Source organism: Pyxicephalus adspersus, chromosome 4, assembly GCF_032062135.1.
Source record: "Pyxicephalus adspersus chromosome 4, UCB_Pads_2.0, whole genome shotgun sequence".
NCBI lineage: Eukaryota > Metazoa > Chordata > Amphibia > Anura > Pyxicephalidae > Pyxicephalus > Pyxicephalus adspersus.
Window position 1 is genome coordinate 99,387,278 of NC_092861.1, and position 27,923 is coordinate 99,415,200.

General features: G+C 37.7%; 2 protein-coding genes across 4 annotated transcripts in view; one reads left to right on the top strand and one right to left on the bottom strand.

Annotated features, from left to right (window-relative positions):
- The window catches only part of DHX57 (DExH-box helicase 57), a 112,425-nt gene extending 100,275 nt beyond the window's left edge, over positions 1–12,150 (bottom strand). The window contains exon 1 of one of the 2 annotated variants that reach the window (XM_072409133.1): positions 12,116–12,150. The gene's annotated coding sequence lies outside the window, so the exon portion shown is untranslated. Of the gene's footprint in view, positions 1–11,024; positions 11,134–12,115 lie in introns of those variants that run through there. The other variant, XM_072409132.1, reaches the window with a different exon arrangement.
- On the top strand, positions 12,150–25,334 carry MORN2 (MORN repeat containing 2). Of its 2 annotated transcripts, XM_072409135.1 has the most exons (5): positions 12,150–12,280; positions 16,336–16,386; positions 18,580–18,686; positions 20,735–20,871; positions 25,061–25,334. In XM_072409135.1, exons 1-5 carry the CDS (start codon positions 12,202–12,204, stop codon positions 25,161–25,163), a joined length of 477 nt encoding a protein of 158 aa, XP_072265236.1. In that variant the 5' UTR covers positions 12,150–12,201; the 3' UTR covers positions 25,164–25,334. The 2 variants fall into 2 exon arrangements, with proteins under 2 accessions (XP_072265236.1, XP_072265237.1); XM_072409136.1 differs by lacking the exon at positions 16,336–16,386 and having other exon boundaries at positions 12,156–12,280.
- The last annotated feature ends 2,589 nt before the right edge of the window (positions 25,335–27,923 follow it).

Sequence of the window (27,923 nt, forward strand, 5' to 3'; positions counted from 1 at the left end):
ACATAGTTATCAAACCGGAAGACAAAGGTGGAATTATTGTCATCATGAATTGCAATCAATACGAAAATATGTGCTTCAAAATCCTGAACAATAAAAAGTGGTACTCTGAGATTGAGGCATCACTTATCAACACTTATTATGCTGAATTCTATTCTTTTATAACTAGGGCCCTTCAACTAGGGACCACAGACACTAATATGAAAGATTACTTAGCTATACAAAACCCCAGAATTCCCACATTTTAATAATTACCAAAAATTCATAAAGACTTAAAGAACCCCACAGGTAGACCGATTATTTTTGGTATTGGATTTATTGCTACAAATGCAAGCGAACTTGTTGATACTTACTTAAGACCTCTAGTAAATAAACTACCATCATTTAAAAAAGATACTCTAGAAGTACTACGTTTCACCACTAATACCCAAGTTCCCCTAGCTCACTTTTAGTGACAATTGACGTTGAGGCCTTGTATTCAAGCATAGTTCTCCCCAGCCCCTTTTTGCGGGGCGGGCTGCCCACCTGCTGTGATTTTTCCGCCAGGCACATTTTCAGCAGCTCTGAACGGACACCAGAGAGGCTGCTCTGCTCGCACCGGGCGGAGTGAGGAGAGCACAGCACAGCTATGAAGAGATCAGGACACAGGCTGTCCCTCCCCCTCTCATAGCTGTGCCGAGTCTTTTGGAAAAAAAAAAAAAAAGAAACATTGTGGAAACAATGTCTCCTCCCAGTGGGCGTGTGTAATGACATCTTCAGAGCAGTGTGTGTGTAAATGCAGCATGTCACATTCCTCAGCCTTACAGCTCTATGTGTATAAACCTTCATACCCCCTAAATTGTATGTCATGATGACTTGAAATTTTCAGGGTGCACCAGGAACACTTTTAGTTAGCATCATTCACAATTTCAGCTTTTACAAATTTCATGATATGAGGATCAGAATTGTAAAATCTTGTGGAGTTGCAGTATTAAAAGCAAGTGCGCCTGGGAGTCCTAAATCAAAAATGCAAATTGAGGACCCCCGAGACCACTTACATAGAACAAAGAAAGGAGCATTGGGGAAGGGCCCCTAAATTTATACTTATCTCTCACAAATCTATAACTGTCATACTATGTTACTCCATCTGCTTCTCTTCTTTGAACCCCAATTTCCCTAGAATGTTGGGGTGTACAAAGCCAAAAATATACGTGCGGGGGGGGGGGGCAATTTTCGATAACCTCCCCCACACTAAAATTTCATTACTATGGCAAACGCACTGCCCTGTTACACTTCACTGCCCATTTCTAACACTAGAAGCCCTATTTCTCTCGAATGGGGAGGTATAGGAAACCTAAAATGTGTGGGGAACATCTGGGGATAACACCCCCCAAACTTTTATCACAATGGCATCATTAGAAAAACAACTCTGCCCATCAATGAAATTGGGGTTTAGGTACTGGTAGGGTAAGTCATGGGTACCAGGGCAGCGTGTTTTGATGGGCAGACTTTATGTATTGATGCCTTGGAGGTTGAAAGTTTGGGGGGTGTTAGCCACAAGTGTCCTGCACTTGTACCTATGACTCTGTTTATCTGCACCTCTTTGTTCTAGAGAAATTGGGATTCAAGGTAGGGAACTGGACAATTTGATGAGCAGAAGTTTTTATGTTCTAATGATGCCGTGCTAATGAAATTTTAGGGGTTATACATCTGTTCTCCACTTGCACCTACATTTTCAGTTTCCTGCACCTCCCCATTCCAGATAAATTGGGATTCAAAGAACAGCATAAATTGGGATTCAAAGAACAGCATAAATTGGGATTCAAGGAAGCAGAAAGTGCAACCTAGTATTACAGTTAGAGTTTGGTGAAAGGTAGTTAAAATATTTAGGGGGGCCACCCCAATGCTTCTTGCTATGTAAGTGGCCCAGGGGGTCCTTAATTTGCATTTTCCATTTTGGGCTCCTAGGTGCATTTTCTTACAAAACAGCAACCCAAATCTTCCAATTTCCACAAGTTTTTAAACTCATGATCCCCATATTTTGAAATTCTTGAAATTAAAAAAAGAAATGTTGGTTATCAATAGCTATGAGAGTCCCCTGTGTACCCTAAAAATTTTAGGTAATTACAACCAACAATTTAGGAGATCTAAAGGATTGAACGCAATGAGTTGTTAGGCTGCAGAACATGACAAGCAGACTTTACACACAGAGCGATCATACTGCGGGTGGATAAATTTCACAGGAAGTTTTTGTCCTACCCTGTCTGTTGTCTGTCCTACCCCCATCTGCGATCACATGCATGATGCTCTGTGTTACCTAGGTATAGCGCTGGGAGGTGACACCTGAGGTTAGGCTGAATTCACATGGGCAGTAAGGTTGCATTTCCCTCACATTCCTCTTGCCAGGAACCAATGCTGCTTGAAAAACTGCTAGGCCTGAAAAGCCCAGCACTTACCGCCTGTTACCAATCCCAGGTGCTCAGCAGTTATCACCGGTTACCAATCCCAGGTGCCCAGCAGTTATCACTGGTTACCAATCCTAGATGCCCAGCAGTTGCCAAAAAGTAGTCACTCAGGAGGGGCATTTTTTACTCCCAATGTGAACTAAGCCTAATTTGTTAAGCCACATTGATCACAATATTACACTACTACAAGGTATTACACTATTAAAACATGGACCTCTAGGGAGTTGGATTAAAATACACAGCACTGGACTGTTAGGGTATACTACAAAAAAATGGAAAAAATTGTACATTCAAACAAGCCAGGCATTAGAAAGTTGGAACAAAGTATGGGGGGCAGGTAGAACACTGACACAATAGCAGGGATTACTGGATACCTATGGCATAAGTAACTAGGAGCTCCAAATTTGCAGTGTCCAGCCCGCCCACTTTTTTTTACCACCCGGCTTTTTTACCCACCCGGCTGAAAAAAATTTTCTGGGGAGAACACTGTCAAGTATACCCCACAAGCTGGGTTTACGCATTCTTCATAAGCAAATTTGTAGGGTCTACCCAAACCAAATTTTTTACGAATTTATAATGCAACGAATGGAATATATATTAGATAGAAATGTTTTCACCTTAAAAAATCATTACTACCGCCAAGTACAAGGAGTTGCGATGGGGACAAGATGTGCCCCATCATATGCAAACATTTTCTTGGGAGACTGGAAAGAAAACTTGTTCTCAAAGCCAGTATTAAAAGTATTTCACCAATATATCTTTAATTAGAAAAGATATATTGATGATATAATCCTGATTTGGACTGCCTCTGTAAAAGCCTTAGAAGAGTTTTTTCAATTACTACAAGATAATACCTACAATCTATAATTTACGATGTCTTAGTGATTCAGAAGTTCCTTTCCTGGATACATTTATTAGAATTGCACCTGATGGTAACCTTTCAACCACTCTATATTGTAAGGACACTGCAGGGAAAACTATTCTTCACGCCGAGAGTGACCACTCTCGACCACTGAAGAATAGTATTCCCTACAGCCAATATTTAAGACTTAAGAGAAATTGTACTACTCATATTGACTTTGAAATTGAGACAAAATACCCTTATGAACAGAGTAACTGCTCGAGGTTACAGCAAACATTTTTTAAATTCCCCTACAGCTGGAAGCCAAGTGGATCCTCCAACTCAATGCTACCCAACCACCCGGGCTAAATGATGTTTCCTCTTTCAAACCCTTTCACTGACAAACTATCTTATTAATACCCTGCTATTACTCCCATATTTGACATACACTATTACTATTTACTATTGTATGCTGTCATTGAATATGAGAGGGAACAAATCAACATTTGTTGAATATTGTTTGAATTATAGACATCGTTGATGTTGCACTATTTTGAACCTATTACTGTAATGTGTTAAGGAACAGCTGTAAGTATTGGTGACAAAAACATCTAAGTGTTTATTTCAAATAAGCTAGTTTCAATCCTCTCTTTAATTCTCCCTTTTCCAACCTATGGGGGACGGGGGCACCTATGCTGATCCCATTCAGACCAGGTGCTCTTTGGTGACATGACAGGAAAATGAACCCCATTGCGCTGGGCTCATTGCCTCCCCCCTTCCCTCTGCTGTAAAGAAGACAGAAGTGCCTTAGAACCATAGCAACAGCATTTTTAATTAGCATGGCGTAGTATAGCGAGATCTTGCCATCTAACAGTTTGGAGCGCGTGATCTCGTGAGATCTCCCTCCCTATTACACAACACACGTTAGTCATTTAAGGACAGGACGCAGACCTGTCCAGACCCCTTCGGCCTGGTTGTCGGCGTCCCATGCCTTACTTCACTTACACCACCGTTTCTCTAAAAAGTGCGCCATTTAATGGCCCTCTATACTAATTTTAATAGCATTTGTACCAAAAACGCCTCCCTGCTGGGACTTATTTCTTCACTCTAGAAACTACTTCAGATCTTCTACATCTGACTGCTACATACATACCATCTAAGGTGAATCACTAACGATTACTGAAGTAAGTAGTTTACTTTTGTTTCTCATTTTCACTTCCCTGCTTTTGCACCTACTTTCATAAAGCATACCTAACAAGCAATCCACTTTGATTTCTCCCACAGTTCTTTGATACTGATCATTTCTCAGTATTACTCAATACAAGCAGTTTCCATGAACAAACCTCCTCTCCAATACTTCTGAAGCTCTTAATCCTCAATTCTATTTCTTGATGTAAGCAATTTACCCTCTATAACAATATATTTTGACTTTTCACAAACAAAACTACTTTTAATTATTGCTACATAGGTGATATTTTGACCATCACATCTCCTCCTCCTGATACTCTTGGACTAGTACACTCATAAATTCCTGTAAGTTATTTAAAACATTAATACTATTATCTTAAATTCATTTAACACCCTTTTTTTTTTTACATACTCCAACTTTCTTCTTTTTAACTCCTTTTTTTTTTTTCCCCCTTCCCCTCGAATTTGGGGTACAGTGACGGTGACACATGACAGATGTTTTTACTCTCACCTTTACATAGTGATTTGACATTTGTAAGTAATTGCAAAATTACTTTAAACATGTTTTATTGGATAATCAAATATTGGGTTGTAACACTATGTATATTGTTCCTGTTCTACTCTTCCTCTTTCTCTACCCTTCCAATGACTATATATGATTCTACCAGACTGTTATCTCAAGCAATCCCCTGAGGAAGCTTAACGACAAAACGAATTGGAGAATTCGAGATTTATAAGGATTGATTCTTTCGATTGTATTATATATACTGAATGTAACTATCTATAATTTTGTAATACCACTAAACTAATTTAGAATCTGTTTAAGCAATAGTGTTTCAGTGGGTTAAGAGCTCATTTCGAACACAAAACATTAAAACTATATTGCTGCACCTTGCCATCAAACGCCCGCTCTCTCTCTTCTTTTTCTCTACACTCTTGAATATAACAGGCTTGGCAACCTAAAACCACTGAAACATAGTTGAAGCTCTCCTGGGACTCAGCAACTCTGTTTACATATTAACTTCCACAAAAACAGATAATAGGATGGATAATGCCTGTGGAACAGCAGTCTACATATTGTTGTGGTTTTAATTGCACATTATTTGGGAGTAATCTAGGTTGTTGATCCATATTCCATGGGCACTGAAAACATTTACTGCATCTAAATGTCCCTGCCTTGTTATCTTTATTTGTGTTGTCCAACAAATGGCTAGAGACCAATGGGTCCTTAAGAGATGGGGCTTTCTTGTGGGTGATACCAGGTCGGTCATTTAAAAATTTAGAGGTGTTGGGGTCACTTTTCAGTATATGCCAGTGCTTATTGAGTAAGGTTAAAATTTCCTTATGACGTTTGTTTTATGTTGTAATTATACGTACTGGTTCAGTGGTTTGTTTCAGGTTTTTTTGGGTAAGTAATGTGGTACAGTCCAAAGTCTTTGCTCTCCGATAAGCTTTTCTAAGAATGTTTTTGCTATAGTCTCTTGAGAGTAACCTCTCTTTTAAGGCTTTAGCTTCTTGTTCAAAATCCCCATAGTCTGTGCAATTTCTTTTTTAGCCTAACGTATTGGCTGGATGGGATGCTTTTTTTTAAGTGATTCTGGATGCACACTGGAAGCGTGCAGAATAGTGTTTCCAGCGGTACTTTTTCTGTATAGAGTGGTGTTGATTATACCATCCAGTGTGGCTCTAACATACGTATCAAGGAAAGGTACTTGGTGATAGTCATATTGCATGGTGAATTGTAGGTTGTAAGTGTTATGTTGTAATTTGGCAAAGAATTACTTAAGGGACGGTATGAGTCCTGTCAAAATAATGAGAATATCATCAATATATCTCTTCCACACTAGAATATATACTAGTCTACCATTCTGTCCTCAATCAGAACTAGATGAATTTGAACTTGTTAAAGACCTAAATTTATTTGCAAGAAATTTAACTCTGAAGTTAATGGTTGACAAATAACACCCTCAAAGTCAATTTGTACCACCATTAGATTTTGCTAACTTTAATATTCAAGACTTTAAAACATTTAAAACTCTATCAACTCCTAGAGGAGAATGAACCACATGGTGATCTAGAAGCATCATCTCATAGCAGATCCACAGAACCGGCCTTGCCAACCTCTATTCCCTATAGAAAACAAAAGTCAACCTTTTTTCCATCAATAGCACAACATGCACACATTGTTACTTTCATTAACCCCATGACACAAGAGATTAAAAGCATTAAAACAAAAAAAAGTCAATTTCTTCAAAACCTAACACCCCAACATTGGACAGCATTGCAAAATCTAAAACAAAGGGATATAGTCATCAAACCAGCTAATAAAGGTTAAAACATAGTAGTATTAGACAAACCTCACTATGAATACGAGTATATTTGTTATCAAATGCTCAATAACAAGGAGTGGTGTCAAGAAATTCATCAGAGCATTATGTATTCTGTTTACATAATTAATTCATTCTATTCATTAACTAACATAGCCTTTAATCAAGGTACCAAAGACCAAAAAATGCGCAACTATCTTGAGTATCTAAAGTACATAAAAATGTGTCCAATCCCACAAGACGTCCTATTATTTCAGGAATAGGTTGCATTGCCTCAAACGGCAGCGAACTGGTAGACACCTACCTGAGACCATTAGTCAACAGTCTTCCTTCATATCGCAAGGATACTATCGAATTACTCAAATTTATATTTAACTTGCATATCCCACCTGACTCTTTATTAGTAACGATCGATGTTGTAGCACTATACTGTAGCATCCCCTATCAGAGGGGGACTGAAATTATCCGAACACATTTAAACAAATTTTACATTAAAAACAAGGACAAATTTATTGTATCCCTAATAAAATACATCCTTACGAGAAATATTTTAAACTTCAAGATCAAATTCTATCTGCAATGCCAAGGAATAGCTATGGGCACTAGATGTGCCCCATCCTATGCAAACAATTTTTTCGGAGATTGGGAAACAAATCTACTCTCCAACCCCAATATACAGTTGTTCTGTAAATATATACTAGTGTGGAAGAGATATATCCAAGATATTCCCAATTATTTGGACAGGACCGATACCGTCCCTTGAAGAATTATGCCAAATTACAACATAACACTTACAACCTAAAATTCACCATGCAATATGACTATATGCAAGTACCTTTCCTTGATACATATGTTAGAACCACACTGGATGGTAACATCAATATCACCTTATACAGAAAAAGTACCACTGGAAACACTATTCTGCATGCTTCCAGTGCGCATCCAGAATCAGTTAAAAAAAGCATCCCATTGAGCCAATACGTTAGGCACAAAAGAAATTGCACAGACAATAGGAATTTTGAACAAGAAGCTAAAGCCTTAAAAGAGAGGTTACATTCAAAAGGCTATAGCAAAAACATTCTTGGTAAAGTTTATCAGAGAGCAAAGACTTTAGACCGTACTACATTACTTACTCCCAAAAAACTGGAACAAACCACTGAACCAGTACGTATATTTACAATGTACAACATACGTCATAAAGAAATTTTACCCTTACTCAATAAGCACTGGCATAAACTGAAAAGTGACCCCAATACCTATAAATTTTTAATTAACCAACCTAGTATCACCTATAAGAAAGCCCCATCTCTAAGGACTCATTGGTCTCTAGCCATTTGTTGGACAACACAAATAAAGATAACAAGAGAGACGGGGCAGGGACATTTAGATATGGTAAATTCTCTCAGTGCCCATGGATTACGGATCAACAACCTAGATTACTCCTAAATAATGTGCAATGAAAAGCACAACATAATGGCTCGTCCACAGGCATTATTTATCCTACTATCTGTGATCGTTGAAGTCAACATGTAGGCAAGACAAAAAGGGCCTTTCGTAGGAGGATATATAAGCATATCTAAACTATTAATACTGGAAAGCTGCTTACACCAATAAATCATCATATTGGTACAACACAACTTCAATAACAAATGTATCTCCTTTATGGTAAAGGAAAGATTATTCCAGAATCCTAGAGGAGGCGATTTGAACAAAATTCTTTTACAAAGGGTGTTTGTTTGTCAAACACCACAACCCCTTCAGGCCTCAATGAGATGGTTTCATACAAACCTTTTCTGTAGAAGTTCTTATTATATAAACTATGCCTATAACAGTGCCAGTTTCACAATATAATCTTCTAATAATGTAAGTACAAATTGTTGTGACACTTAGTTTTAACCTATCATATTAATTACCGTATTTTTCGGACCATAAGACGCACTTTTTTTCCTCCTAAAGTGGGGGGAGAATCAGGGTGCGTCTTATGGTCCGAATGCAGAGGTACAGGGGCATATTTTTTTACTTACCTGTGTCCCCGCCGGTCCCCGGCTGCGCCGATCTCTGCCTCTGTCTGTGTTCCAGCGTGCGGCACTTGTGCCCGCCCACGAAGGCGGCGCCGATTGATTTGATGAATGCCGATCGGCGCCGCCTTCATGGGCGGGCACAAGTGCCGCACGCTGGATCTCAGGGGAACACAGGAGGAAAACAGACAGAGGCTGACAGCAGCCAGTGTCTGTGTTCCTCCATTGTGTTCCCCTGTGTCCCAGCGTGCGGCACTTGTGCCCGCCCACGAAGGCGGCGCCGATTGATTTGATGAATGCTGATCGGCGCCGCCTTCATGGGCGGGCACAAGTGCCGCACGCTGGATCTCAGGGGAACACAGGAGGAAAACAGACAGAGGCTGACAGCAGCCAGTGTCTGTGTTCCTCCATTGTGTTCCCCTGTGTCCCAGCGTGCGGCACTTGTGCCCGCCCACGAAGGCGGCACCGATTGATTTGATGAATGCCGATCGGCGCCGCCTTCATGGGCGGGCACAAGTGCCGCACGCTGGATCTCAGGGGAAATCAAATTAATTTTTTTTTCTTGTTTTCCCGTGCGGAAAACCTGGTGCGTCCTATAGTCCGGAGCGTCTAATGGTCCGAAAAATACGGTAGATTCAAACAAGATTTACAATCAATATCCTTATAGTAAACCCTTTAATCAGTACATTTGTCAAACAAGAATTATTTTGAACCCACTATGGGGAGATATATAATGTAATTATTTAGGATATTGTAATTATGAGATAATTATTTTTGATTACCATGTATATTTGTATTAGGAACATAATTATATATATATGGTGATGTAATCATGAGGATGAAGATACAATCATTAATGATAAATACATACATATTTTTCTGTCATAAAAAGATACACACGTGTGTGTATAATATATATATATATATATATATATATATATATAGAGCTGAGTTTAAGCCAGTTATCATTTATCAAATAACTAACTGTATTAATATTTTTCTCTTCTAGGTTAATATTTTCTGGTATGATCCTTATCTATATTAGCTAATTTTTTGTATGCACATTATGTTATATTCTTTATATACTATATATCATGTATCTTTGGATAATGTCATAAAAGGAGATATGGTTCATCAAACACAATATACGATAATACATTATACTACATATAGCAATTGGATAATGATCAGCCCTAAAAATGTATGATTTCTTTCTTGTCACATCTCATTACAAGTAAACATATTCCCATTCAATCACCATTTCAGGTACAATATAATTCAAAATTCCTTGATCTCCATCACAAAATGATATTAACTATTATTACCACCAATGTATTAGCTATACTTTCTCTTGCGAATTACAGCATACAGAATTAATTCCTTTTCCCCTTCTCTCAGACAATCTACGAGGGATGGGAAGCATCCTATCCCATTATGGCACCACCCATGTGACTATGCAGGTAATCACCTGCCTGTAACACTTCCGTCCCCCATTTGGACAGCAGAATACTCACTGTCCAGGACCTGAATCGGAGGCGAGTTTCTCTCCCACATTATCAGGTGAGGTTGCCGAAGGGTAGTACAAACACGCCCAGGGGAGTGTCTGGGCATGACCAGCTTTGGAACCAAACACTCCCTTTCTAGGACGGATTAACTTCTTATCAACATCTAAGTTGATCTAACATGTAAGTTAAATTTACATCATCATATACTTCTAATATTTCATCTATAACATCTCACAAAAAAGTATTATTCAATAACCTGGGTATTACTTTCCTTCAGATTTTTAACATCAAACGCAGCCAACATACACCACTGCTTTCACTCTTCTAAAATTCTTAATTTTATTACCCACATTGGTTCAATTTACCAACTACTGTAAGTTTTTTTTATATTTTTATTGAATTCATACCCTACACTATTAGAAAGACCTGAAACAGAACCATGTTTAAACTTACAAGTATATTGTAACAGTTGGAAAACCATATGTCAATGTGATTATACTCAGTACTAAATAATAGTATATGTATTTTCTATCATGCACACCTACGATTAATGCATATATTTATATTACCTTAAAGGTATTGATGTATTATTTACCCTTGTAAAAATGTATGGAGGAAATTATATCTATAATTGATTATTAAATACTTATTACACTAGAATTTGTTAAGTATACTATTTTGAATGTATTTGTTTTTCTGTTCACCTAATATGTAAGCCCTTTGTATATTATCAGCAGGAATACTTTGTCTAGAGAATAAACGTCTAGTACAATAGGTCTCTGTTAAAAAAAAAATATAAAAGTTTATTAGTTTCATATTTTGAACACAAACACAATTACATTTTTTTTAAAACACTGCCCTAAAAAGCTTGCTTCCCCCCCCCCCCCCCCCTTATAGGTATTTGACTTTAGGCGTGGCAGATGTATAAACTCTCTAGTATCCCTATTAGTGAACAAGCTTAATTCTTTACTCTATAGGTCCTAAAATTAAAAATTAATTAAAATTATTAAAAAATTAAATAAATAAAAATATTGTTTAGGGGGTTTTAGGTAAATTCTCTACAGCTCCCACAGTCCGCACCTTGCCAGACACTCAGCTACTCACACAACAAGGCTGGTTCTTAAAGATCCAACATTTGCAAATTTGACAGCTAGAGGTAGTGAGCTGTACTAGTACCACTCACTGCTGTAAAGCTAACACCAGCAGAAACTACATGTGGTGTCCACCAAGAAGCAGCAAAGGCACCACAACCTCAAGGCTATTGTGAATGTAGCCTAATGCACACTTTATTGTGTGTATGAAAACTGAAAAAAGGGGTCCAATGGGGAAATAGTTTAATGTAAATTCCAGGCAAACAGTTAAATGAAACACATATCAGAACTGTCAAATGAGTTCTGTCTATCAGATTCTATTATTTACAAAGCTTTGCCACACCACACAGCTTAAATTTTTTTATGACATTACATTGCTAATACAACCTAAAACATGGGGCTTTTTGTGTTGGTACTGCTGTCACATCTGCCCTAAAGCACATAAAGCCCCGTATAATATGTAACGTTTTCAAAGGTAAACACGACATGACAAACATGCTGTCAGCAAACACAGTGTATTCTACTGTCACAATAAAACTGCAGGCTGACCTACAGCTTCATTATCAACATAAGAGCCACATTGCTCACATACGAATCATCTGTTACTCCCCTGCAATGTCCCATCAGTGCTGATACTTTAAACAAACATAATTATAAACATAATTTGTAATTAGATACAACGAAAGTACAACACATCTACTCACAACCCTTGCTCCACCATGTGACTATTTCCTGTCCGTTCACGTGACTTTACACGTAATATGCTTAGAGACACTTCCTGCAATTTGTTATGGTATGTAGCCAAGGGAACCTTGCAAGCTTGTGTGACAGCTGTTGCAAGATTATGGAGACAGCCAAGGCAGAATGGGGTAAGAGATTTACCATTAGTTGCTCGTCTCGTGTCTGTAAGTTTTTTTGGTTTGTGTTGTTTTTTTTTAATGGACAGATTGGCACTGCTGGTATGTTTTTCATTTTTAATTTGTTCCTATGTTTAATATTGTACATCACATTAATGCAGTATAGCGTATAAATTTGCATTTTATCCCCTTTTTCGCTTGACTAAATCCTTAATCCCCCTCCCCCATTTCACACACTTGCTGAAATATGAGTTATTTACCCGGAAATGTAGATGAAATTCTAAAATAAAATATATTTTCTGAAATCAAGGGACCTTATATATAAAATAATGAAATATTAGTAGTTGCAATTTTTTTTATATTTCAATAGTTTTTATTGAGTTTTGGGAAAATAAAGGACGAGTACTATACAATAATAGAAAAAAATATAAAACGTTAAAAAAAAAAAACAAAACAGTTCAAACAGATACTGAACATATATTGTAACCTACGCCGATATAGACTAGAAGTTAATGTGGCAATTACATACATGGTGAAGGGTAAACATACAAACAAGTTAAGAGGGATTAAGGCTGGGTCTACATGCACAGTTTTAAAAATGCATATAAAGTTTCCTACCACGTTTATATATGTTTTATGCACTTTTACAAGCATTTTAAAGCTTGACATTAAAACACTAAAAAACTTTTATAAATGCTTATGACGCGTTTTACCACAGTTTGCCGCGATTTTACATAAGGGTTTAAAAGTTTATAAACTTTTAACTCTTTCAGGGAATGAGTACGGGGGTACATAAAACCCCTTACTCATTCCCCAAAAGGGTTAAAATATGTGTAAAAAATTGGACAAGGCTTTAATGTTAAATTATTTTAACCTCCTTGCAGTTAAGCCCGACCTTCGCTCGGGCAAAAAAAAACTGCAAGGATGGTTAAGCCCGAGATTTTGTACATCCATACTTACCTGGTCCCCCTGTGCTCATCCAGCGTCGTCCTCCATCGATCATTTATATTCATATTATCTACTAGAACCCCTGTTCGGACATATTTCTGTAAGTTACAGGTCTACAATTTAAAAAAAAATTTCATGAAAAACAGTGGATCACTTTTGGTACAGAAATCTAGACCTCAGTGTAACGCTTAGGTGGTTAATAAACATGTGTGTTTGTGTAATTAAACTTTTTTTTTTTTTTTACAGGTTATCCCAATGACAGGATGATTCCCACAGCTGCAATCATCACGGCTGATGATGCTTGAGCTGTCATCAGGGTTTCCTATTTCTCAGCCAATCACAGAGCACAAGAGATGAATGGGCACAAGTCTCCCCATTCAAGTCTAGTGCTGAATGGCTAAGAAACGGAAAAGCTCAGCCAATTGCAAAGCACTAGAGGTGAATGAAGAGCCTTGTCCTCATTTAATCTCTAGTGCCCAGGGATCCCTCACTGTCAGGAGTCCCATGGCTGTGCCCATGTCATGAATGCAGCCGTGGAAATCATCCTGTCATTGGGAAACCCGTAAAAAAAAAAAAAGTTTAGTTACACAAACACACACACATTTAATGAAATACGTTAACATTAAAGCCTCGTCCAATTTTTTTACACATATTTTAACCCCTGGTTTTATGTACCCCTGTACCCATTCCCCAGGGTGGAGTGGTGAAGATCTGGTACTCTCCTTATTAAAGGGGGCTTCTAGATTCCAAAGTCCTGCTAAAAACACTTTTAAAAGCCCCCATTGTTATCAATAGAAGCTTTCATAAAAAGCTTAAAAACACTTGTAAAAGCCTCCATTGAGTTAAATGGGAGAGTTTTGAAGTGTTCTCCCTTGTTTTTGGGCGTTTTCCTGTGTTTACCCTCCGTTTTCATTTTTTAATCGCTGCAAGCAACGTTTAAGATAAAGCTCATAAACGTGCCTGAAGGTAACGTCCTGGTGTAGACTAGCCCATTGGAATGCATGGGGATTTCAGACATGGGCTTTAAAAGCCTCAGGTTAAACACTGAGGAAACAGTCCATGTAGACTAAGCCTTAATATCAGTTATTGTGACGAGAAAGTAAACAGTACTACAAAACTTTATAGAAAGTTCAAAGATAAAATCAAAACATGGGAGAGGGGGATTTAGAATTGTTGTAATTTTGTATGTCATGTTTATCAAATAACTCTTTTTGAAAAGAAAACATAAAAAAACAAACATAAATAATTGTCCCAGAATAATTGTATCTTTTTTTTTATAACATATAAAAAAAAAACAGAACTAAAGTAGTTGGGCCCTGGGGTTTTTTGTTTGTTTGTTTGTTTTTTGCCTTAATCTGCAAATCTGCACAGAAAGTTTGAGCATTATAAAATAACCCTTCCCACATTGTGATGTAGATGCTTTCCTCATTGTTCAGTCTTTTCCCAGGTTCGCAGTCTTTAGGGGTCGGGTTAGATAATGCTCATACTGACATGTTGTTAGAAGCAGTTTTGACAGTGGAGACTTTACAGTCTTCTCTATCTTAAAAAAAAACTATATAATAATATTATATTATGTTTAGTATTTTTAAAACATTTTTTTAATTTAACTTTATTACTATCACTGTGAGGATTACAGGGTTCTGTTTATAGGCATAACATGGGGGTTTACAACAGGGTTTATTAGGAGAAATTCACATGGAACAGCTACGGACCTGCTACTTGGCAGCTGTTTTGCCCCTTAACACCCTGCTATCCCTAGCAGCAAGAGCTCTCATTTATTTTTAGAGGTAAACACTAGCTGCTTGTAAAAGCACATGTTAAGGGGGCAAAGCATCCCCCAGCTAGCAGGTCCGTAGCCAGTCCCTGGGAATTCATTCTGTTAATCAACATTCATTTATCATGTATGTAAACAGATGAATGAAGTCTACAGGTTTTTTATCACACTCAGTAAGCTAAGTGAATTATTCCCCTGGTAGTTATAATTCACTTTGCTAAGTGAACAGCCTTAACTCTTTTAAGGAGTAAAGAGTAAAGCTACGTACACACTTCCAATTTTTATCGTTGGTAAACGAACGACGAACGATCCTGCACGATATCTGCGAACGATCGTATGGCACCGATCCTGTACCTACAGATAACGACACGATCGTTCAAAGATATTGTACACACCATAGATGCGATCGTTTGAACGATACAGGAAGTGACGTGCACCACAGGAAGTGAGCGAACGTTCGTTCACCGCGCATGCTCAGACCATGGACGATCACTGAACGACCGTATACACGATAGATGGTCAACGATCGTCGTCCAATCCGATCCGCCGGTCCGGTCGTTCATTTCCAACGACTATCCTCGTTCGTCGGTGTCGTTGGTAACTTTTTTTCCGAACGATTTTTGGCCAATTGGTCGTTCGTCGTTCGTTCGTCGTTCATTTCCAACGATAAAAATTGGAAGTGTGTACGCAGCTTAAGTTTACTGAGCAAGGGCCATCCATGATTTGTTAGCTCTGGCAGTGCATTGAGCTTTGTTAACAATATAGTTTAGTTTACAAAAAATAATGAAAAATATTTAAACTTGAACTGTAACAAAAAAAAAAAAAATGAAAACTTACTGGCCCATATACACATGAACGTACAAACGAATGCAAAAGATTAATTACTTAATACATAAAATGTATTTTCATGCTGACCAGTGTGACAGGCATAATTATAAAACTAGAATGTATGGTAATTCTAAATTGATGAATTGTAAAGGTTTTTATTATTATTAATATTTTTATTAATATTAAACAGGATTTATACAGTGCCAACATATTACGCAGTGCTGTACATTTTATTGTTCTACCCATGTACAATTTTAATTGTCAGTTTTTTATGTGTTTTACAGGCACATACTGATCTTAATTATGAGAGGTTTATTTTCAAACTATAGTCATATCTCAAATATTACTAATTACCCTCTATAATTAACTATAAACCAAGATTTGATTTGGTATGTTCTCATGTAAAGTATTCAAAAACTTAAAATGTTTTATCTGCTTATATTTCTTACATGTTTCATGTTTTGTCTAAAGGGTTGCTACAAATTTCAATTTACAATACTTTTTCTTTCATAAATAGCACCAAAAGTCCATCACATTTCATTTGTGTTCCCTAACGGAGACACTTTTGGTAAGAAATTGACTTGTATTGTTCTTTTTTAATGTTACTTCATATTGTGCATAACCTCTGTAATACTCTCCTGCGTATACCAATAACTGTCATGCTCTTCACAATCCTTTTCTGAACGTACAGTCAGTCATCATTCCCTTTGTAGTCATCTCCTACACATATTGCCTCAAATTGTACATTTCAATCATTTTTCGCACATACATGTTCTCTATTCTTCCACAATCTTCACACTTCTTTCTTACGATACTGCTGGTACCAAACCCTCCACTCCCGTCTCTTACCCATACTGCCTTTTGAGATGGATTGAGAGAATACCTGTTCTGTAGTCTAAGATAAATACTGGGAGGTCTAATTAGTCATCTTGAGATAACATAGATGCACAGAACACACTCTAAATATCTGACATGATGAACAGGCATTTTAATTGAACAAAAAAAAATACTCATTGAACACAAAATACTTTCAGTTGTATATTTAGCCAATAATGATGATACTGATGATTTATTTGATGAAGCCACTCAACACATATATATTTAAATCCACATCTACATGATAATCTCCATCTTTATGGAGAGTTGCATGTGCTTTCAGACTAGCTCCAGTAGGCAAACTTTTGACTAAAGGCCAGTTTGTCTGCGAGCCTTGTCTTAGTTTTTGATAAACATTCCACACCTACATATAGATTGATATACACAAAATTAAGAATCTCACACAGTACATGCTTACACACATTTTTGTAAAGAGGGACAACTGCATTAATACCCAAACATTTATAAGCATTTATATTAGTAACCCTATTCCAATCACCATGGTGTCATAAGTTGTGACAATGTATATGTTTACTGTATTGTCTAACAACATGATAGTTTACCAATGACAATGCTAATTGACATATTCTAATCCCACTGATGCCGTGAAGTCTATGTCATCTTTCATTATTTAAATTAAAAATGAGATAAACTGTCTACAACATCTAAAAAGGGTGAAAGCCATTTTAAACCTTGCTCAACCCCAAGCAAGATTTCTGCATAGCCAACATAGGCCTATGCCAGAAGCACTACATTATGCTTCCCAATACCAGTAACATATTTTTGTATCTAATCCAAAGTAGTAAAACACCTTCATACACTTTCTGCAAGGAGTTTGTATGTTCTCCCTCTGTTTGCTTGGGTTTCTTCTGGGCACTCCGAATACCTCTCACATACAAAAAACATGCAGTTAAGTTAATGGGCTTCCCCTAAAAATGTCTTTAGACAATGACTAATGACATATGACTATGGTGGGGACATTAAATTGTAACCCCCCTTGAGGGATAGTTAGTAATATGACTATGTACTTTGTAAAGCACTGCCTAAATAATAATAATTGCAAGTCTAGCTGGAACCTCATTGCTGGCATTTCTGCACATATCAGGCGTTTCGGCATTATTATTGGTTGAACATTGTTCATTGTTCATCCACTTGTAGGTCTATATATCTTACCAAACTGCTAGCATAGAAGAGTGATGGTTTGACTCTTTTTTTTTTTTATTGGTTGTAGATATAGTAACACAGGGGGCCTAATCTAATAAAGCTCTCCAAGACTGGTAAAGATAGACTGTCATGGAAGAACCTGGGTGATCCAGTAAACCTGGAATGGATTTCTTAAAAATTATTAGCTATTAGTTGGCAAATGTTTTTATTCTTGGACCAGCTCCATTTCAACCCAAGTTCTCTCAATATAACCTAACTTCTCAGGTCATGGAGAGCTTTGTTAAATCAGGCCCAGAGTAAGTAAAGTCTCTCTTTTTTTAGACTTGGGTTTACTTGTTTATGTCTGATTACCTACCTACCTACTATTGGAAAGCTACACTATACTTGTGTTGACTAAATTTAACACATGGAAGAAGCCCCTCTAAGATGGATTGTCAGCCACATCACATCAGTGGCATATTCCTTTTTTTGTGCTTAATATACTAGTGCTCTACATTGTTAACAAAATACTATGCATTCAGGATATGTGAACAAGAATAAATGAAAACTTTGACAGACAAATTAGACTCTTTTCAACTAACTAAGGCAGTTACTTCGATAAGTGTCAGTCTTTATCAGAAAAGGTCCAGTTGATTATACAAGTAACTTCACCTTAATTTTGAAAATGAGTGTAGATCTTATATTGAAAGATGTAATAATACATGTTTTCATTTTATTGCAGAAGGTGAGTGCACACAATCAACAACAGAAGTAATTGAGAAAAATGGGAAGGGAGTAAATAACACTCCAGATGGTGTTACATATACTGGATTCTGGAGAAATGGCAAGGTAACAATATCTAATGTACAGTTATTTATATTCAGCCCAATATGTCATATTAGTAAAAAAAACCTGTCTGAAATGCATATGCCAGAGAAATGTTGCCAACATTTTTCTTATATCTGTTTATCAAGTTCAGAGATTAATACAGTCATGCAGAACATCCATGTCAGGTTAGGAACTGTATTTTTATATACTGCAGTTAAGTAATGCAAGGTCTCCTCCTCCCTACTCCCAGTGTGTGAATGGTCAATGAAGGATCAGAAGCATGCTAATAAGCTCTAGCATCTCCTATTTCTCCTCCTTTCTGTATGTTCCTTGTAAGCATACATACACTGCACTACACCTGGTTGTCTCCAAATGCTTCCAATTCTTTTTTTTAGTTTTACTCTGCAGGGGAATTAGAGTAGGCAAAGTAAAATTACGGTACTTAACAGTACTGGTATTTTAAAAAAAAAGTTTTATTTATAAGGATTTTCATTTATTATTTTCTGTATTGATTAGAGGGTTTTATGCTTGGGGTTTATCTTTACATTTTTGTACCAACATGGGTATCCCCAAATATACATAAAGAAAAGGGGCCCAAGTGTAACAGCAATCAGGTTTATGGAATGGACATACATTGTTTACGTAATTTGCCATTCTTAAAGCGTACCTATACTCACAAAATGAACTTTGGCTTATGGATAACATAAGCTCAAGTTATAATCATCTGAATACTTTTTTTTTCAGCTTGCTTTGACCTTTAAACATGAAAAACAAGTTGTAGCCACACCCCAGGTCTCTCCATCGCCTAGGCAGTGAAGTGCAATCTGGGAAATGCCATCCTTGGTGGGAGTGTTTTTAATCCAGTCCCACTGCCCAAGTTATGCAGATTTTTTTCTTTCCTCGCCTGGGACTCTTATGTCACTCCTGGGCGACTGCTCAGTCTGCAGCTGCTTTCTGCTTGTTTGCAGCTTGTGAGCTCTGTGCAGAGGGCTCCAGCTAGTGAGGGAGGGGGAGTGGGTGGAGGTCAGAAGAAGAAGAAAACGTAAACTTGCCAGTCACAAGCTTGCCACTTCTAAACACTTCATAAATCATTATATTTTTCATGGATACAAGCTGACCCAGCCAGTGCCATTTTAGTCCAAGTAAGTAGGAATAGATTAATAATTGAAAGACTAGTTTTTGAGTATAGCTCCTCTTTATTGTCCTTTGACAATACAAACGTAGAACCTAGGAAATCAGAAAATGTCAGCATGTGTATAATACAATTATTCTGAATTGTACTTTATTTTCCAGTGATATATACATTTTCTGAATAGTGGATAGACTTTGGGCTGCAAATTCAACATGAATTGACATGTTGATGCTTGTAAGAACTTTTAAAGTTATGGCTTCTCTTCAAAATGCTTATTTTTTAAGAAAATGTTGAAGTGTTTAGATCACTACTCAAGATCACTAGCAATCAAGAAAACATTTACAAATATGAATGGAGATATTAAAATGATAGATAAAAGCAATCGTCAAATTATATAACCATATATGCACAGATAACTGCACTTTAAACTGAACTTTTTAATGTCTTTACCAGTCACACTGCAACACTGCAACTTTAAAAAATAGGTTGCAAAGTACAGCTGGAACTGATGTGACAGCCTAGAGTGTGCCAGCATGAAGTTACTAGTGACCCAAAACTAATATGGACATGATGCAGTCTGGATTCAGTTGCCACATATACATGCACTGGTTAATGACATTTTATGACAGGTGCGCAAAAAGTAAAACTAGAGAAGCTATTTTTGCGTATGTAAAGATGTGGGATGAGTTTGGAAACTACAAGAGAAAATAGATTAAACTGTGTCCTAATTTGCTAAATTGAAAGAATTTGGCAAAACTTCAAACTGCAGAGGGACATTCTTTGCTGCAGATCATAAGCCATACTCCAGGGAAAGTGACAGACAGAACTAATTAGCTGACATTGTTCTTTGCCCACACTTCTTTGTCTTCTTTGTGCATCTGGCTTGTAAATATTTTACAATGTTATGTCAAGTTTGTGTTTGTTGTGTTCAACTCAGATGAATGGATTTGGGAAGCTTACACATCCTTCAGGAGCAGTTTACGAAGGTGAATTCATTGACAATATGTTCCATGGGATTGGTACCTATACATTTCCTAGTGGAGCAAAATACATAGGAGGTTTTCATAAGAATAAGTAAGTGAAATAGGTTTTGTGCTTGTTTCCACTTTTTGCACATAAGTGCACATAAGTAAATACAATTGTTGTAAAAACAGGATTTGATTCCGTTTGAAAGCAACTACACCTGAATGTTATGTCAGTTAACAATGTATTTAAATTCCAACAAACTTTTCTTCCTCTATGCTTCCATGAAAAGTCAACTGAACAAAACACAGTGCCTAAGGGCAAACATGTCAAAATATAATTCCTAAATAGGTTTAGAAAAGTAAATCTGTAAATGGATAGAGAACTGGCATAACCCCCCATAGCGGTAATCCCGAGTGTGACTCGGGGTGGATTTTACTTGCAAAAAGCGATAATCCCAAGTCACACTCGGGGTAACTTTAGAAGCCCCCCTTGCCTCTGCCCCGTGCTCCAGCTGCAATCTGATGGTCCCGCTGTGATGCGAGGGCGCCGGTCTGTCGTGGGGCGTGGCTGGGCGGGAAATTTGAAATCATACAGAATACAGAGTAATCTGCTTACAAATACCACCCGGGTCCCAGCCACGCCGCTGCTCGCATCAGCAGTGAGATGTGAAGCACAATGCAGGATATGCAGCAATACCGTGTTTCCCCGATTTTAGGACATCCCCATTAAGTAAGCCACCATTTTTAAAAAATAATTAAAATAAGACACTCACCCGTTTGTAAGACAGCTCCGGGTATCTGATCCTGCGTGTGTGTCCTTTATGCTGGCTGCAGCGTGTGTGTCTCTGATGCTGGCTGCAGCGTGTGTGTCTCTGATGCTGGCTGCAGGGCGTAGTGATCATGAGTGACTTTCAACAATAAATGTGTACTGTAGTCTTCTTCATGGAAAAATAAGACATCCCCTGAAAATAAGACCCAGGGCATATTTTGGCATTTCAAAAAATATAAGAGAGTGCCTTATAATCGGGGAAACAGGGTAGTAAATTCGGAATTTGCTATTGCTGCTCGCACCTCCTGGAAGATGCGATGCACAATGCAGAAAGTCAGTCTCCCTGGAGATGCCGAGCAGCAGCAGTGTCAGGGTGAGGCGGGCGGGACATCCACACTCGCATCACCCAGGAGGATGTGACATCTTCCGGGTGATGCAAGTGGTGATGTATTCGGGGATACAATGTAATCTGCTTTTAAATGGTTTTTACAGTAAAAAAAAAAAACTATACAACATAAAATAAAAATAAAAGTACATATTTAATTTTATATTTTATTTTAAATTTAATTGTTGTCTATTATTTCATTTTTTTTAAAATATTATTTATATTTATGTAATATATTATAACTTATGATAATTATATTTATTTATTATAATATAATCATACCTGGGAGTTATTCCTAAGAATTACAGGCCCACAATAAAAACAAAAATTTCTATGCAAAAAAATTAGGATCACATTTTGCATAAAAAAACTGACAGAATTAGAACGCTAGGGGGTTTAAAGAACGCATCCAGAGAGTAGTGAATAATTATTCATGCTCTGAATGGTCTATTGTTAGTGGTCTAACATTAGTGGCCCATGTATAAGTCCATACAGGATGTCTATAATCTACAAGCAGACCTGGATGCACTGTTTGATTGATTTGGCAGCCAAGTGGCAAAATCCATTTAATATTAAGAAATGTAAAGTTATGAACCTGGGGGCCAACAACATGCATGCTTCATACTGTCTAGGGGGAATATATTTGGGGGAGTCAGAAATAGAAAAGGATCTGGGGGTTCTGGTAGATCGTTGACTTAATAATTGGCATGCAATGCCAATCTGCAATATCTTAAGCTAGCTAAGTACTTTTTTGTTATAAAAGAGGAATAGACTGCAGAGACTGAGACAAAATCCTGCCCCTAAACAAAGCATTGGTCAGACCACATCTGAAATATGCAGTCTAGTTTTGGGCACCAATTCACAAACAGGACATTGTGGAATTGGAGAAGGGGAAATAAACTAATAAAACGAAAGGAGTAACTCAGCTATGAGTGGAGATTAGCTGAACTGTATCCATTCTCCCTTGAGAAGAGACGTTTAAAGGGGATATGATCTTCCTGTAAAAAAACATATAAATGGTGCATATAGAAAACTTTCTTTCTAGCTGTTCACTTTAAGATTGTTAAATGGAAAAAGAGGGCACTCTTTGCCTCTGGAGGAAAAGAAGTTTAAGCTTCAGGTAAGAAAAAGGTATTCGTCACTGTAAGGCCTGTGAAAATGTAGAATAGGCTCCCTCAGGAAGTCATTTCAGCAACTAGTATAGATTGCTTTAAGAAAAAGCTAGATGCTTTTTTGAAAGCATAGACGATAACTGGGTATTAACCTCCTTGCAGTTAAGCCCGACCTTCGCTCGGGCAAAAAAAAACTGCAAGGATGGTTAAGCCCGAGATTTTGTACATCCGTACTTACCTGGTCCCCCTGAGCTCATCCAGCGTCGTCCTCCATCGATCATCGTCCGCCGATCTCTCCAGCGTCGGGTGCCTTCGTCGGGTGACAGCGGGACCGGTAAGAAGCCGGCCGGCATCTTGTGTTCCGCCGGCCGGCATCTTGTGTTCCGAACATTTTTTATATTCATATTATCTACTAGAACCCCTGTTCGGACATATTTCTGTAAGTTACAGGTCTACAATTTAAAAAAAAATTTCATGAAAAACAGTGGATCACTTTTGGTACAGAAATCTAGACCTCAGTGTAACGCTTAGGTGGTTAAAGCTTTCAAGTAAAGATAACAGAGACTGTTAATCCAAGGAACATCTGATTGCCTCAGGGAATCATAAAGGAATTTTTTCCCCTGTGGAGCAAATTGTCCCAGGGTTTTTTGTTTTGCCTTCTCTGGATCAACTAAACAAATTTCCATAGGGTATTTATATATAGGGTGGTTGAACTAATGGACTTATGTCTTTTTTCAACCTGACTTACTATGTAAATCCTAAGTGTAAAGCCATAAATCACACTCAAATAAGACAGTGTCAATCACAAAGCCCTGACAATATGAAGGGTCATGCCTTCCTTGTAGTGTTGCTTGATTTTGTGTCTTCTGACATTTGCTTTAAATGGAAGAAGTGCCACCTCCAAAAGGAATCTTTTTAAACAAAACAGTTTATGAGAAGCCAGCCAATTCTGCTCATTGCTACATTGTTATATCATACATAAAAAGTGATGTTTTTAGGAAAAGATGCTGTTTTCCAGCTGGATGGTGCTTTAAACATTCTACCACATGTCAACAACGCTGTTATTTTTAAATGATCTAGAAATCACTGTATTAAAAATTCAGAATGTAGTAATTTACTGTCAATTAAAAAATGTAAAGCACTAATTCTTTACAGACCATTCTTCATAAAAGAGAGCATAGTTGACAGTTCTGTCACAAGGCAAAAATTGTTGGTAAAATTTACCTGATGAAAACTTGGTGCCAGTCATTAAAATGAATGTTAGGGCAAAATTAAAAAAACAGAATATTGCAAATCTCTGCAAAACAGTCGCACAGCAGTTCATTCATTACTGTCAAAGAAAGAGGAAACTGAGATTGCTGGGTATCCTAGCAACCAAAGTTGAGCTGAGCATGTGCTCATGTTTACCAGAGCACTGAGTCAGATAGGAGGGATTTTTGCAGAAAGGACATCACCTGACCCTTTCCGCAATAATCACCTTTTTGATAAACCATTTTAAAAGTAGAACTTGCAGAATTAAGGCAGGGCTTTTGCGCTTATAAACATATTCAGAATTAAAAAAAGAATTTTGATATGTTTAACAGGCCAAAAGATAGCAAAAAAGAGACGTTTATTTTTAAGGTTTACACACAGAGGGTCTCATTTAGAAACATCACAGTACTTGGAGAATTTGTCAATATTAAATATTTGGTTTACGTTTTTACTTACATTTAACAATGTTTTGTTTGGGCTTTGTGGAAAACTCTAGAAAATAAGGTTAGTGGTCGTTTCCTACTTTTCAGTTTTGTAAATTTGAGCCTTAAACAAAGCAGTATGAAATGCAAGTATTCTGTATCCAATTATCCTGCTAATTAAAATCCACTTCAAATAATATTTCAGTTTGAGCATACACTAATCTGTCACGTGTAATCCAGTTTATGAGAACAATCAGTTGTAGCAGAAATAGAGATCTAGGACAGTAAATTAGAGCATTTCATGCATGAAGTACGTGTCACACAGAATCAAGTCTCACCCTAAGTTTTTATTTTTACAGGATAATGGGAAAAGGTGAATATGTAGATGCAAGCAACCTTCACTGGAAAGGATCATTTTACAACAAAGCAGCACCAGAACTGAAGCTTAAGTTAAAAATGTAAATTGAAGATTTACAGTGACTAGAAGACCTCATTGTGCTGCAAACGACTATGGACTTAGTACAACGCTGCGTAATATGATGGCGTAATATGATTACACAAATACTGTGTAATAATAATAATAATATTAAACCATTTACAACACTATTCATCAATAAAGGTTTTGAAAATCAAGGATTGTCAGTGCTGCATAAAATATTGGTACTTTATAAATACTGTATATTATTATTATTATTATTATTAATAATAATAATTGTTAGGATCAGGTTTGCATAATAACATAGACTAGCTTTTTATGCACTGAAGCTCTGCTTCTTATGCACAAACATTTTAACCAACTAACTGGGCCTGTATTTGTGATGAAATCTAAGCATTATTATTATTATTATTATTATTATTATTAGCAAACTGTATTTACAAAGCACCAACATATTACACCATGCTGTACATTAAATAGGGGTTGAAAAAGACAGACAGATACAAACAATAAAACAAGAGGAGGAGAAGACTAGTGTTGTTGTTCGAATTCGGTTTGTGCTAATGTTCGACCCGATTATGACTGTTCGAATTCGGGTCGACCCGACTCGAATTTTGTTGAATTAGACGCCCCAAATTCATCCCTCCCACAATGCCTAGGGAACCTCCCCCATAATGCCTAGGGCCCTCCAATAACAGCAGGGATGCTCCCCTCCATATTTGGTGTGGCAGGCAGCCGATTGGCTGTCTGTCACTGCATGTCACACAGGCAGCCATTGGCCTATATAAGGCCAGGGTGTGCCTGCATTTACCACTCCTGACATAGATTTGCTAGCATCACAACCTTACTGTGCTGCTTGGCTTGCTTTGTCAAAGTAAAAAAAAATTCTTTAATTAGACTTTTTGGAGAGAAATACAGAAATTTTTATGGCGTTTTTGATAGCAAGTGGTATCAGAATTAAATATCTGTATTTTTTTTAGAGAAATACAGACATTTTTCTGGCTTTTTTGATAGATAGCAAGTAGGATAAGAATGAAATATCTGTATTTTTTATAGCTAAATACAGAACTGTTTTTTTTTTTTTGATAGATTGCAAGAGGTATCATAATTAAATATCTGTAGTTTTTTGGAGAGAAATACAGAAGTTTTTATGGCTTTTTTGATAGATAGCAAGTAGTATCAGAATGCAATATCTGTATTTTTTTTTTTTACACAAATACAGAAATGTTTCTGTTTTTTGCAAGAGGTATCATATTTAAATATCTGTATTTTTCATAGATAAATAATAAAACTGATAAAAAAAACTTTATAAAAAAAACTGATAAAACTGCTTTATATCCCCAAAGCCATAAAAAAATCTGTATTTCTCCCCCAAAGATATAGATATTTAAGCACTTGGTATCTATCCAAAAGAACATAAAAGAGAGTGCGCATGCGCCGCCCATCCAAGCTGGCTGCTTGCTGATCGGCTCGGCGCTCCTCGGTTCCTAGTGAGGCTCCCTGCTGCAGACAGACTCGGCAGCCACGTCCTTCGCAGGCAGCCTTCTTCTCTCCTCACCCGGCTCTTCAATTTGCGGTGATGCGGAAAGCCGGGAATAAGGTGAAAGACCGTGTTTCCCGGTCTCAGCCTGTGCGCCCAGCCCCCAAGATGGCGACCGCTCCGGATCCACGAGGCTGTGAGGCCCCAGGGGAGATGAAGGGAGCAAGCGGCTCCCCGTCAGGTACAAGTGGAATTAGAGGGGACAAGGGGGGAGAAAGATCCCTGCCCCAGAGTGCTCCAGAGGAAAGCAGTGACATGCTGGATTCCCTGAGCCCTCAGATCACTGCTTCACCCCCCTCTCCAGGACATTCTCCTGTGGCTCCCTGTCTATTCAGCATGCAGGGAGAGGATTCTGCTTCACCTGATCATAGCCTTCACCAGTTTGATCACGGTTCCAGATTCTCAGTTTTAAGCCAGGACCCTCCAGTATGTCCTCCCCTCTCTTTGCTTCCAGATGCAGAAAATCGGCTTTATTTGAATTTGGCTGGCCTTTTGCAGTCCGAGCTAGCGAAAGCTACCGAGAAAATTACCTCGGGAGTACGGCAGGATTTACAATCACTGGGTGCCAGAATTGATATGTTTGAGAAAAAAGTGGATGAGACGGTGACCTGATTTAATCAGAATTCCAGAGAGATACAGATTCTTCATGATCAGCTTGAGACCATGCAGCTTAAAGTGGATGATATGGAGAATAGATCCCGCAGAAATAACTTTAGAATTAGGGGTCTCCCTGAATCGGCTAAGGATATTACAGAGGTGGTGAGTCGCTTCCTTCACAATCTGTTACCAGATTTACCAGATTCGCATTTACTACTTGACAGGGCGCACAGAGCTCTTGTGGCCCCCAAACCGGATGGCCCACCCAGGGACATTATTGTTAAACCCCACTACTTTACTACTAAGGAAGCACTCTTGAAAGTCACTAGAAGCATGGATTTGATCAAGATGGAGGGTCACCAGATACAAATCTTCTCTGACATAACACCTTTTACTATTCAATGCAGGAGAACCCCCAAGCCTCTATTGCAAATTTTGATTGATCACAAGATCAAATATAGATGGGCTTTTTCTTTGAAATTGATTTTTCAACTACAGGGGAAAACTTTTTCCTTCTCATCTTTTGAGGAGGGGGAACAAATTCTCAGAGATCTGGATTTACTCCAGACGACAGAGGTATAGCCTGCTTCAGACAAGGAGGCGTCCACGTCTTTGTACCCGCTGTGGAATAAAACCAAGGCTGCGGGGA

Bases quoted from the DNA above. Each gene is read 5' to 3' on its own strand.
- MORN2 (XM_072409135.1), top strand. From the start codon at position 12,202: ATGGTATGTAGCCAAGGGAACCTTGCAAGCTTGTGTGACAGCTGTTGC. The intron at 12,281-16,335 runs GTAAGAGATTTA...TTTCATAAATAG, and splicing joins GACAGCCAAGGCAGAATGGG to CACCAAAAGTCCATCACATT. The intron at 20,872-25,060 runs GTAAGTGAAATA...TTATTTTTACAG, and splicing joins GGAGGTTTTCATAAGAATAA to GATAATGGGAAAAGGTGAAT.